At 29.7% G+C, this 14,439-nt stretch overlaps 1 protein-coding gene across 1 annotated transcript in view; it reads left to right on the top strand.

The window, feature by feature from the left end:
- LOC136989623 (calcineurin subunit B type 1) overlaps window positions 1–14,001 on the top strand; it is a 40,036-nt gene extending 26,035 nt beyond the window's left edge. The window contains exons 4-6 of the mRNA XM_067287846.1: window positions 2,235–2,294; window positions 8,624–8,808; window positions 11,328–14,001. Coding sequence (XP_067143947.1) covers window positions 2,235–2,294; window positions 8,624–8,808; window positions 11,328–11,375 — 293 coding nt within the window. The 3' untranslated portion in view covers window positions 11,376–14,001. The remainder of the gene's footprint in view (window positions 1–2,234; window positions 2,295–8,623; window positions 8,809–11,327) is intronic.
- Window positions 14,002–14,439: the final 438 nt, after the last annotated feature.

The following is a 14,439-nucleotide window of genomic DNA, read 5'->3' as shown; positions in this document are numbered from 1 at the left end:
GTTATAAAAAATTGCACCAGAAATCATGCAATGTCAGACATGAAATAAATTCACTCAGAGAACCTTGAATAAACAGCAAAAATTTTAATAAATAAAATGTTTTCAAACTTTAACAACCTTCTTCCAGTAGAATATGTAATGGAATGCCACAACAATAGTTTGGATACAAATTCAAATTTTTATCAACTGAACATTAAGGTATTGTAAAAGGAACGTATAAGTTCAAAAATATAAAAAATAAAAAATGATTGTGTATAAATAAAAAGTAAATAAAATAAAGGAATACATAGAAATTAAATTATGAATCCTCGTCTATTAAATCAAATAATTTAAATAGTCCATTTTGTAACTGTCACAAGGCTTCACATTATTTATATATAGGGTATAAATAACTTTATTCTGAATTTGGAGTGCTTTAATAATAATTTACAGCATTCCAAATTTAAGTAAGTCATATACACAATTGTCATTTGATGTGTTTTTAGGTTTGTCTAAACTGCTGGACACTTTAAATTGAGATGGTGAGTGAAAAACAGCATATTCCACAAAATTACAAAAAATGAGTTACTAACAAATTTGGATTTCTGCATCATCAATCCATCTAAGAAATTTTCAATTGCATGCCCTAAAGATTGTATATCTGTACTGCACATTAAAATCCCGATGAATCGAAGCACAAATTCTCCTTTTTCTCAAACTTCCTAACGTGGGATATTTTTCCATTCAGCCCCTCAATTATATGGATAATAGACATTTAACATGAATAATTTATATCTAAACATGACATTTAGATTTTTCTATTGCTATAATTATATAAATATGTAAATGTTTAACTAATAATGATAAATCTTAATAAAATATATAAAAATAATTATACAGGGTGGGCCAGCGAAAATGAAACGGCAGAGTGTTCGTGTTCGTCCAAGCAAAGCGCTCGGACAGGTCGATTTTACTCTCGAGGGGACATCTTTTGAAATAAAGTTTTTGCGATTTTGAATACAACAGACAACAAAAAATTTTAAAAACTCATTTATTTTGTATTAACTAAACAAGCATTTATTTCGAAAAAAAATGTTTGTTTAGTTAATATTCAGAATCGCAAAAACTTTATTGCAAAAGATGTTCCCTTGAGAGTAAAATCGACCTGTCCGAACGCTTTGCTTGGACAAACACGAACACTCTGCCGTTTCGTTTTCGCTGGCCCACCCTGTATATAAGAATTATATAATTCAAAATAATGATTTTTGAACCCAAAAGTTTTCTAATGATTAAGATTAGTGTTCAAAGTTTGAATAAACTTGTTTTCTATAACCTTTATTATATCTTTCATAAAACAAACTATTATTGTAAATGACATAGTGTATTTATTTGAATTGAATTATATAATTCAAATATAATTTATATATATGTAAAATTTTTTAAACAACACTTTAAACAACAATTTAATAATAAACAATGCTTTTAGCCCACGACTATAAATTGGATAGCGTTAGATAATCTAAATAAATAGGACTTAACAATTGGAGGGCTTATCACACCAAGGCCAACAGAAAGAAGGACTAGATCTTTAATAAAAAAGTTAGTCTTTAATAATCATTTTCGAATTTAGGTAAGTATGCATTTCAGGTACAGGACCCGTCATCAGCTTACAAACACATGGCACAAACATAATAATTATAACACCAATAGTTAACCAATATAAAGTGTTATCTAATATATACAGTGCACTGTATTTACAGTATTTAATGTAGCCCATATACTACAGAACTATAACAATCAAGCATAAATTTTAATACAATGACAATGAGATATATGATATTATTTGAGATTTAAGGCATTTACTGGTCCCAAATAATATCATATATCTCATTGTCATTGTATTAAAATTTATGCTTGATTGTTATAGTGCTGTAGTATATGGGTTACATTAAATACTGTAAATACAGTGCACTGTATATATTAGATAACACTTTGTATTGGTTAACTATTGGTGTTAAAATTATGTTTGTGCCATGTGTTTGTAAGCTGATGACTGGTCCTGTACCCAAAATTGCATACTTACCTAAATTTGAATATGATTATTAAAGATCTAGTCCTTCTTTCTGTTGGCCTTGGTGTGATAAGCCCTCCAATTGTTAAGTCCTATTTATTTAGGTTATGTAACTCTATCCAATTTAAATTAATTTAATTGAAAGTAGTAATTTTTTTTCCTTAAATTATGCTGTCTTTTACAGAATTTATTCAAGGTGTATCTCAATTCAGTGTAAAGGGTGATAAAGAATCAAAATTAAGGTGTAAGTAGAAAGACATTTTTTCACAATTATTCATTTTTCTAATGTTTTAATAAAAGCTAACTTGAATGAATATATAGAATGTTTATATGTAGTAACAAATTTTGGATAATTTTAGTTCAAGAGCTTTTTTTCTGAAAACATTTCATGTGTTCTTAATGTAGTAGATTAATCAAATTCATGTCTTTTTTATTTTGTATCTTTTTCAATTTAAAAAAAATTTATGGTCAAATTCTACCTGTTAATTTTAACAAGACTAGACTTTTATATTTAGGAAATCTAAATTGCTTAAATATTGGGTATGATTTTATTTTGAACTAAGGAGGTTATTTCATTTCAGTACCTGAAAATATTAATTCTAGATTTTTAATTTGCATGAAGTTTTGCAACTATAGAAAATACTTCAACTGCCGTAAATGATCGGGCTAAATTTTGGATAAATCATTATAGATTAGAAATAAATTTGGCACTAGAGTTAGGCGTTAGGTGCCATCTCTTATTAAAATTAATAATTATAATATTTAATACCACTCCAACTGCACTTAATATGAAACACAAAAAAATACTTCAAAAACCTTTAATATGCATAAGGGGATGAAAAAAGAAGAGTTCACCGTAATGGAGTATAGGGTGCAATTAAGCAACATATACAGGAAAATAGGAATAGAGAAAAATAAGAAAATAGCATATAAGAGGAAACCTACTATATTTCAGTTGCTAAGAAATGACAAAGTGCCCATAGACAGAACGATGGTTCCAGGCATTTGCAGAATACTGGTGCAGGACAAAAGGTGGAAAAAGGAACTATATTATATAGGGGCCACAAAACGATCTCTGGCGATAAGATTAGAAGAGCATAAAAGGAATATAAGGTACAGGCAACCCGTTACGGCGTTAGCGAATTATGTGATTGCAGATCATCGGAGGTGTCAATCAATTGGGACAGTGCAGAAATTATACAAAAAGTGGCAAATAAAAGACAGCTTAAGTATACGGAGGCTTGGCATATTTGCAAATACAGTGAAAAAGAGCAAAGTATTAATTTTAGAGAATCCTATAGGGTCCCATTGGCTTGGAAAATGGCTGATATGCATTTGTAAAAGAGCAAACTGAGATTGCGTGGCTTTGTTTTTTAAAACGTTCTAAATTTTATGTTTGGCAATAGAATTTTTTTGAAATAACTGTTCTTGTTCGATTCTGAGGAAGGTCAATAAAGTTGACTGATCCAATATATCTTCTTAAACCTTTAAGTTTCCGGTACTCAAGACAAAAATTAACCAATAACTAACTAGGGATTGCAATTGCTGGATCCCTCATCCAGCAATCCAGCTGGATCCAGCGCATTCTTCGGCCTGCTGGATCCAGCGCTGCGGATCTGCAAATACTCAATTAACTTTCTAAATAATTGCGCAAAAGTCTACGTTGTCAAGTTGCTGCTTTGATTCCTACTAGACTGCTACTAATTACTTACTAATTATTTACTCACTACTTTACTAACACTAATAATTAAATTACTTATAAATCAACTATACCTTAATCAATCCAGCAAAATTTAATAAAATAATAACGTATTCAATCGCTTTTAACGATCTTCCTCAGTTACAAAAAAATACAACATTAACTATAGAACATAAAATGTGTTTGGAATAAATATAAAAAGAATAGTGCTTAATTACATCCCATTTTTTTTAAAACAAGATACATAGATGTACTGCCAGGTCTGATAATTTTCGTATTGTATACCGACGTAATCCCACTGTTTTCAAACTTTTAAGAAACGATAAAAAGAAAGAGGATCAGAATTCAACAACGGGTATATATTCGGTGCCTTTACACAACCAACGTTTCAATTCCAAGCTTGTTTATGTGGGTGTAACGATGTGCAGTTTAAAACAAAGGCTCAAGAGCACAAATATACAATCAGTAAGAACCTTGACAACACTGCGCTGACATCATATGCAAGACAGAAGGATGTTAATGTCCAATGGGATCAAGCGGCAATTATAAAAACGACGACGAATAGGCAAACGGTCAAACATCTTCAGAGATTGGAAATCTGCAAGGCGCACATGACAACTGGTTGTATAAACCATAGAGATGCAGACTCATTGTCTACCATGTGGAGATTTTTTAACATTAATTAATGTTATTAACGGACAATGCTGGTTTCGTTGTTATATCTTATATACAGTAATACCCCGAACTTACGCGATAGGTGGGACCGAGCGATAACCGCGTAAGTCGAATTCACGTAAGTCGGGGTATAACTTCGCATATAAATACATACAAATTATTTTTAATTGGGGCCGGAGACTAAAGAAAACAAAAATTTAGAAAAAAATGTTTAATAAAATCTTAGATAATACATATGTATAACAAATTATATTATTAAAATCGTAAATCGAAGTTATTTTGTTTTAGAAGGCTTCCTAAAATCTAACAAATTCGTCTGACGGCTCAAAGATTTTTTTCTCCCGCAAAATTTTCTCGTAGCATGCTAATTTTTTATTTTTCGTTTTGTAGAAGAAATGCACTCTTCGTTGGAGTCTATATTTTCTAAAATTTGTAACCTCTTTTTAATTAAACTGAGGCCTTCTGTCAAGTTTCCAACTGTCATTCGATCATCTGATTGAACTGGGTCTAAAGGATCAAGTTTTGCCAATTTACAAATTTTCATTTTTGTATCGAAGTCTTTGGAATATAAAGTTAACATTATTAAAGATGGAGTTTTTCTTTTCTTGTTTGATGCAGAAGAATCAGTTCTACTTCGTTTGGATGATACAGAAGAGTCTCTCAAGTCTCCGTAGATATAACAAACACAGAAATAAATAAGACAAAATAAATTGTAGCTATGCGTCGATTCCGCGCGACACGTCCGAACCTGTAAGCTGAACAATAGTTTGGGGGGAGTGAGTAATCAAAGGTTGCGTGGCGCTCAAACAAAAGACGAATCGTCGAGATTTGAAAATCGCGTAACTCCGGGTATCGCGTAAGTCGGGGTAGCGTAAGTCGAGGTATTACTGTACAGGGTGTTTTTTTTTTAAACTGACGGTACTCAGAGACATCTGTAGAGCAATCTAACAGCCGGACTGTCGCCAAATTTGGGAGAGTGACTAAAGACGACATGGGAAAGAGATTCCGCGAAGAAAAAAGTAGTACCCAAATTTGCCGGTAGGGGTGGATTTGGCGCTGTTGTAGCGAAACAGCTAAGAATCTGCATAAAATCCAGCTGCAATTAACAAACACACGAATGAATAATCAGACAGAGGTTTCAGTGTAATAACGAAAGTTTAATTAATCAGCAAATAACCTCTCTTTCTTCAATGTGATCACCGTCCTGCTGGAAAAGGCATTGCATCCTGAACACCGTGTTCTCTATGGCCGAACGTAACATGTTCGCAGGAATGTTCATCACAGTTCGAGAAATGTTGTCCTTCAAAGTCATCAAGTTTGGGACACTACCAAGATAGACCTTGGACTTTAAGTAACCCCACAGGAAAAAGTAACATGGGGTTAGATCCGGGGAGCGAGGCGGCCATGCAAGTGGAAAAAAGCGACTGATGACCCTTTCTTCAGTGAAGTGCTGGTAACTTTTTCGCTACAACAGCGCCAAATCCTCCTCTACCGGCGAATTTAGGTATTACTTTTTTCTTCGCGGAATCTCTTTTCCATGTCGTCCTTAGTCACTCTCCCAAATTTGGCGACAGTCCGGCTGTTAGATTGCTCTACAGATGTTTCTGAGTACCGTCAGTTTAAAAAAAACACTGTGTATATATTTTTTCCGCTATTTATTCTGTTTATTTATCTATATTTTGCCCGTTTGGGCGTTTTCCTTTAATTTTTATATTTATTCCGAACACATTTTATGTTCTATATTTAATGTTCCATTTTTTTGTAACCGAGGAAGATCGTTAAAAACGATTGAAAACGTTGTTATTTTATTAAATTTTGCTGGATTGGTAAAGGTGTAGTTTATTTAACTTATTCTACTTCCAGTACATAGTTTTATATACTTATAAATAACTACAGACTAATATGTAGAGCCTATATATGAAAACTGGTAAGACTGATAGCCACTTAGCCACTGATTATCCGTCCTTACATTATTATAATATATTAATATAAATTAATCAGTAGAATTACCTTTGCTATTATTTAACTTAAAGATTACATTATAATTATAATCTAACTAAACATTTAAAGTTAATTATCTCTATCTCAAGTGTTAAACCGAACCAAAGTTAAGTTTACTACCTAAATGTGTAAGAAGTTTTACTGATTTATAGTGACCAGTCTAAATAATAAAAGCTTCTTAAGTATTTTTTAAAAATGTTTTATTTCATTAAAAAAACATAAATTGCAGGATAGATAAATAGACAGATAACACTATTGCACCAAAAATACATTCACGCTGGATCCGCGCTGGATCCAGCTGGAATGATTTCAATCTAGCAAAAATCCAGCTGGATTCAAAACACTGCTGGATTGCAATCCCTATAACTAACGTTTTCGATTCTCCTCCGAGATCTTCGTCAGGTTCTTTGACGGTTTAAAATGAAACGCGTTGAAAATAGAATGTCTTTGAAATTCAAAAGATAGAACATCTCCGGCATGCAATAACTGAGAAAGATCCAACATGCATTTAATAGACAGGAAACTATCATAAAAATGACGCTGTGTATCTGTACAGGAATACTACACGGCTACCAATGCGGATGCACCTCAGAGATATATTGCCACGCATACGATAAAACGTTATTCTCCTTGAAATTAATACACTTCCCCGATTTTGATGCCTTGTAAATTTCAAGGGTCTCCAAGGCCCTGATGCGGTCTGTATCGTATGACCTTTTAACGAGGCTGGTGTTATCAAAGTCCGCCATTACATGGGGGTCCGTGGCGTACGTTGACAGAGCAGTGGTGTGTTTTTTTTTGGCAACATCATACCTGTGTTCCGAGATCCTTTTTTTGAACTGACCTCTTGGTAGATCCGATATATACTATGTCTCTTTGGAACCTATGATCTTTTATCGGGATACTATATACACCTGGTGCTCTTAAAAAATCAGGTCTGTCTTTAGCGTTCCTGAGCAGCGAGTATATGGATTGGGTTCTTGAGTACGCCAACTTAGTGCCCTTCCTCCGTGCTATTTCTTTGTATAGTGTATGCAGACCTCTGTTGTACTGTACTATTGTGCGCTGGTTCGGATTCGAATTGGACCCATCTCACGCCACTGAGGTGTGATGTGCTGTGTTTGTATTAAGAAAATTCAAAATGTTCTTTCGAACGTTTTGAATTTTCTCTTTACGTTCTTAACAGCTTTGGTAAAGCTTTATGCGTTCTATTCTGCATTGGATTAGTTCTTTTTTAAAGTCTTTAGGCAAATTTATGCACTTGCCTGAAGACGACGACAGTAAGGTTCGTCGAAAGTACTTGCAACAAGCAAATGTGGATATAACGCTGAACTCAGTGAACTTTTCGCAACATTTATAAAGTATAACTCATAATTTGTATGTTTGTGTTTAAACAAACTCTTTTATACATAAATTTTTTTTTTATCCTGTAAACATAGATCTTGTCAAACATTTAATAAATCCTTCAATTTTTGATAAGTTGTTTCTCACATACACTAGCTATAGAATTTAGTGTCATTATTCAAATGAAAATATGGTTACATTGATGATATTTCAAAAGATTTATTAATCAATAAAGTAAAAAATTTATACTATTTTATGTATATATGTTTAAGATGTAAATAAACTTATTAAATATTTTCTCAACACACATTAATCAGTGACTGTAGCAACTAATAAAATAGTGTTTAACTTAAATTATTTTTTTCTGTTGCTAAAAGCATATGATTATACAAGACAATTTAACCATAATTTAATAACTTGTAATTAGCTTATTATAAATTAGTGGTAATTTCATTTGCATATTTAAAAATTAATTTTTAATTGCTGATTTTAAATGAAAAAAAGAGTGATTTGGAAGAGAATGAATCTATAATTAATATAACCAGATGAGTACATTACTGATTCAGATAGTTCAAATTTGTTCTTTTTGCTTTTTGTTGAAACTTTGAAACACACAAAAACTGAACTAAATAGTTTGTGTTTCTAAGCTATTACTGTTGCAATTGTTAACTAATATTTTCAGTAATGATCATTTTCTTCGATTCTAAGAAGAGATAAGTTTTAATTATAAGTTTATCATTTGAATTATTATATTGAATGTTGATTTTTAAAATTTATATTTAATTTGTTATTGATTTAAATAAAATATTAATTCTGAAATAATTTAATTATTTAAAAATTTTGAAAATTTTCAGTTGCATTCCGAATATATGATATGGATAATGATGGTTATATTTCAAATTCTGAGTTATTTACTGTACTGAAAATGATGGTAGGAAACAATCTTAAAGATGCCCAGTTGCAACAGATTGTAGACAAAACAATTTTGTTTGCGGATAAAGATGAAGATGGAATGATTTCTTTTGATGAATTTTGTGCTGTAAGTAAAAATTTTGTACAATAAAATATGTATAGTTTTTAACTTTCATTAAAACTATCTAGAAAAAATCTTTCAGTCCACTAATTTTTTTTTAGAAATTCTGAAATGGGGGTGCATCTCATATGCTATAAAACAGGATGATAAGAATAATTGAATTTAAATTAATAATGAAAAAGAATTTAATAAATTACATCTTGTCCCAAAAAGATGTGTGTTCACATTTTTTTTGTAAAATTGCTACTAGAAATGCTTTGAGGTGCTTATTAAACATATTCATAGTTTCAATAACAGTAAGCTTTCTTACAGTAATAAAGAGAATAAATAATGAAATATAAAGTAGTAACAAAAAGTAAAACTGGCTTGTTCTAAAAAATAGGTTTCCATATTTTGAATGCAAAAAATAATAGGATGCATTCAACTAATAAGCAATTTCCCTTTTTTCTTTTTGAAGTAATGAGATACATGTGAGGCATAGTCCAAGAGTGTTTGATGCCTTTCGATGGAACCTTTTTCCATGTTGTCAACACAGCTGTTTGGAGAGCTGCAACTGAGTGTATTGGTGTCCATCACCATAAACTTTGCAAACTCCAAGTTCTCTATAGGATTCATGTCTCATGACAATGCTGGTCATTGTAGAATTTTCAAGTTTTGCTGTTGAGAATCATTTAATCATTGCAGTGGTATGAATGGGGGATTATCCTGCTGGAAAAAAATTTTTACCAGCAGTTGCATGTAAATTTGGTAGCAACTGTTCCTGCAGCAAGATAACATAATATCTTGTGCATTAAACCTTCTTACAACATAAAGGCTAGTTTTACCAAAAGCATCAAATGCATGCACCATTTGTCATTAATGCTTCACTGCCCTGCGGTCTCTTCTTGGACCAATGCATCTATTTCAAATATCATGCTAATAACACAACAATCAGTCTGGTCCAGCCAAATACTACTTTTCCTCATAAGATAAAAAGTGACATTGTATCACGCCTGTGTCGAAGTAATGTTGGTGGGCATAGTCTTCTCAATACTCCTTGTGCCTCAAAGTCCAAACTTGCTGCCTTGGCCTTAAAACATTAATCATTCGTTGTTGACATTTCTGAAAGGAATTTTTTTGTTTTCATTATTTAAGTATACAAATCTTTAAAATTACATCCCAATGTGGAGTATGTAAATGTCCTCCAAACTTTATTCTGGATAGATGGGAAGGCATTGATGCAGCTAACTGTCAAATACTTGTGCATTCTAATCAATTTGATACACTAAAACATATTTGTTTCAATTGCTTAACATGTGATCTTCTAGAGCAAGAGTCGCCAAACTACAGCCCACGGACCAGATCTGGCACCTGCCACCACACTGTGCCAGAAATGAGCTAAAATATAATTATTTAGTGTGTATTCTGAAAAACACATAATTATTTATATGGAAATATCAAAGATTGTAGATAAACGTACTATATAGAAAAAATTAAAATAAGCGTAAGTAAAAATGCCAAAATTGGTCCAATCTGATTTTCGCATCTGAGAGTAATATAATTTTTAGGAAAATTAGTGAAATAAAAAATTCAGCGACTTTTGCGACTTTGGATATCAGAATGCTTTTTGTGTAAGTACCTGCAATGAAGTTTCTAAGAAAAGCAATTACAAGCTTGCTGCAGCAATAGTGTTTGTATATTGATAAACAACTATGTTTCATTGTCTTTATTTTTTGTGTATTCAGTATTGAACAAAATGGTCATTTGGCCCATGCTTGTCATTCTCTGTTATGTGGCCCACTGTGAAAAAAGTTTGGTGACCCCTGATCTAGAGCTTCTCTCGACTCCATACGTTTTAGGGATTTTCGAATAATTCTCAATTACATTCTTGAAATGATCAGGTTTATTAAAAATTTTTGTAACACTTAAACATTGATTATTATATGCATTAAGTTGCCTTTTTCATATTCACTAAATCTGCATTTATTTTCCATATTATCTGAATATAATAACTACAGGTAAGAATGACCTCTTTGTTAGGTGGGGAGGAATCGTTTAGACTATCTTTGTGGGACAAGACTACTTTACATTGCTTTACATAATAAATCTGGCAAATGGATAATTCTGTTTATTGTCACACTAGCATGAAAGCTTATTGTTACTAAAACCAGAAATAGTTTTTGTATTTATCTTCAAACATCTTTGCAGTAGATTTCCAAAGAATGTAGATATGTCAGAAAAAACATGTCAGGTTCAGGATTTCATAATAAAAGCAAAAATTCTTTGAAATATATTTGCATGGCAATAATTTTACAAAATATCAATATAACCAGTTTTCTGTTGAATGCATGTTTGTCCTTTTATGTTTAAATAACTTTTACCGGCAACTGTTTAGTTTCATCATACATGTTTTGATTTTAATGCTTTATTTTAATTAACTTAAATGCTTATTAGAGTAAGCATCAGTATAAGAATAAAGTATAATAGCAGTAATGGTATATGACTAAATTATAATAATTTTCATAAAATTAATTTTTTCTTAATAGGTAGTTGGTAATACAGATATCCATAAGAAGATGGTGGTGGATGTGTAACTCCCTTTTAATCCAACAAAATCTCAAGACATTTCCATGTACAGTTTGCCTTTCCCTTTTACTTCTAAGTCTTCAAGTTACAGTTTTTTAAACATTAGCAATTTAAATGTGAAAATTTTGCTGATGTTAAAAAGTTTCCCTCCTTCACCATTATACATATGCAAAATACATTTCATTCTTTTGTATATTTTCTAAATTAGCCATTGAATCCATGTAAAAAATCACCTGAAATATGATAAAACATATCTCGTCACCATTTTCCTTCTTGCATAATTTACACTCCCCTGTATATTTATTGTGACAATATAAAGTTTTCTTGAATGTTTTAGTTTTTTGCTTAAGTTGAAATTGTCAATGAAATTGATGCAATGCAGTTTCAATTATGAGCAAGTATGGGATAGTTGAGAATATTTTTAATTATTGAAGTGTTATGGTAATTGTTACCATTGTTACTTACTCTTCTTGAATGACTTATCATTAGAAGTTAGTAATTACCATAATTTTTGAAGTAAATAAAACTTTGTAGATGAAATGTTTTACCATATTGAAGATGATCTCTTATATTGAATTTGGAATTTTTGATATTTAAGTAAATCAAGTGCCTACTAGTTTTAAAAAAAAATGATTGTCATCATTTTCCTAAATTCATTATTAATGATTTAAATGTTTTCTTAAACATTTTGCTTTAAAATAGGTAATTTCATAATACATAATAATTATTTAATCAAGATATTTTTAAGAATCATTTAAAAAACTGTAAGATATATTTAAAACATTTATTGTAATTATATATACATATATACATATATATAAAAGTATCTTCCGCATGAAAATTTATATGTATAAAATGTTTCAGATTGATTTAAAAAGAAAAAAAAACAATAGGAAGATAACTAAAATTTTGCATTTAAAATATAAAAAAAAAGAATTTGAATATTAAAATCCTGTTTCTAATTCATTTTTTAACTTTAAATCTTTAAACTAGTAATTATAAAATTTTGATTTTATTATTTCTTTGCATGTCCACAAAAATATAATTTATGAAAAAGTATAAATCTGTCCCTTCAAATGTTAACATAAAAAATTCTTTTGAGAATTTAGTAATGTAAATTATTAATGTTTGTTGCTTATTTTAATAGTTAACAATATACGGTATATATATAGTCCTATTGAAGTGTAATATTTTTTTTTCTCTCTCTCATATCACTATAAATTTGAGTGACATGAAAGTATGATGCTTGTGATCATGTAAGTTCTTGAAATTATTAAAATAGTTGTATTTAATTTGATTTGTTAAGAATTTTCAAATAGCTGTTACCCATATATATCGGGTTGTTATAATGACAGCTATTTAATTTGTTATTTGTAGTTATTGTATAATGCATTCACACCAGCATGACTTTGTATATTCCATACATTCACCATAATGCTTGTATTATATTTGCAAGTGATATGTGATGTGGATATTTAACTGTTTTAAAATTATGTAAACTGGATGTTAAGTGCTAGTCTTACATTGAATGGTTTCATATATTTGTTTTGACTTGCTTATATTTGAGATTATCTTACTGATGTTTGCTCATACTTGTACATTATTCCCGATATATGCTTTGTTTTGATTCCTATTTATACGTGTTTAAATGTTTCTTGCATGTAGTTTAACTACTATAACTATAAAAAATATTATGCAGTTACCAATTATGTATTATTCTGACATGATTGAAAATGGAATTTTAATTCTTGTAAGAATTTTCTGATAAATATCATAACTGTTTAAAACTTGTAAAAATTTATGCTATCCATTTTCAATCCTGTTAAACAGCCATTTCAATGTTACTACAAATGAAAAAAAAAAAAATTTAAAAATATATATAAATATATATATATATTATATTAACTGCAATAAAAAAAATGTGCGAAATTTATTTTGAGATTAATTTCTTATTTCACAGAACAAAAATTGAACATTTTAATGACTCAACATACACAGACTTTTTTGCATTTTTTATATATATATATTTGGTTAATTGAAAAGTAATTTCATAAAATGTAAATTTTTTTTTTATTTTTTCTTTTAACTTATGTTTGTTTGTGTTATATTCTTGTGTCAATGAATTATTTAATATTTTCTAAACCTAAATTTGCTTGTAAGAATGCTTTTTATGACTTTCTTTTTATAATATTGTAATTTGCTTTTTTTACGATGAATTTTTTTCCCCTCCTCCTGTCCATTAGTTTCAAACTTTAACAAAATATTTAATTGTAAATACTTAACAGTTTTGTTGTTTGATGTTTAGTGTGATAAACTTTTTTTGTTAATAGAATTTTAAAAATAACAATAAAACATGTATTTTTGTGAATATGAGGAGGCAGAGAGATCTTTAGAAGCTCTTATGATTAATGGGAATATTTTAATACGGAAAAAAGAACGTCCGTTCTCGAGACGATCATTAATCATAACACGGATTTTAAACTTGGTAACGTTAACTAAATATTTACATCTTGTTATATAGAAATCTGAATACCACGATTTGAATAGTATTCAGAATTACTGTATTGATTTAATGATGTTTAAGATTCAAATCATTAATATAACTATTAATAAATATGGCATATTGTTAGATAACTCTATTTACTGAATTTTACTAACACTCAAATTTCACCAAAATGTGTTCATTCAGATGGAAGTTTGAGCATATGATTGATAGAAAAATTGATATGCATCTAGTAGAACTGCTTCAATATAATAATTAAAAAAACATTTATAAAATACTAATTTTTTTCAAATATATTGCCTAATATATATTTTTGAATGTCATTTCATATTATATTTTTTGCTAAAAAATTATTATTATTATTATTGTAAAAATTAGTTTAGCAATAAAAGAGGAAATCAATCATTATGCTGGAATGTTGTTTCATAACCGATGAGGATTTTTAATTTAAAAAGTTAAATAAGTTTTTAAATATACTTATATTAAAATAGTATGTAACTATGAAAAATCCAATTTATTTTTTTTTTACTGGTAAAAAGTTTTTTATATAAAAACACAATAGTTTTTCG

Source organism: Centruroides vittatus, unplaced genomic scaffold (assembly GCF_030686945.1).
Source record: "Centruroides vittatus isolate TY-2023 unplaced genomic scaffold, ASM3068694v2 scaffold_712, whole genome shotgun sequence".
NCBI classification, from domain to species: domain Eukaryota; kingdom Metazoa; phylum Arthropoda; class Arachnida; order Scorpiones; family Buthidae; genus Centruroides; species Centruroides vittatus.
The sequence above is the reverse complement of the archived record's forward strand: the minus strand, read 5'-3'. Positions and strand labels throughout refer to the sequence as shown.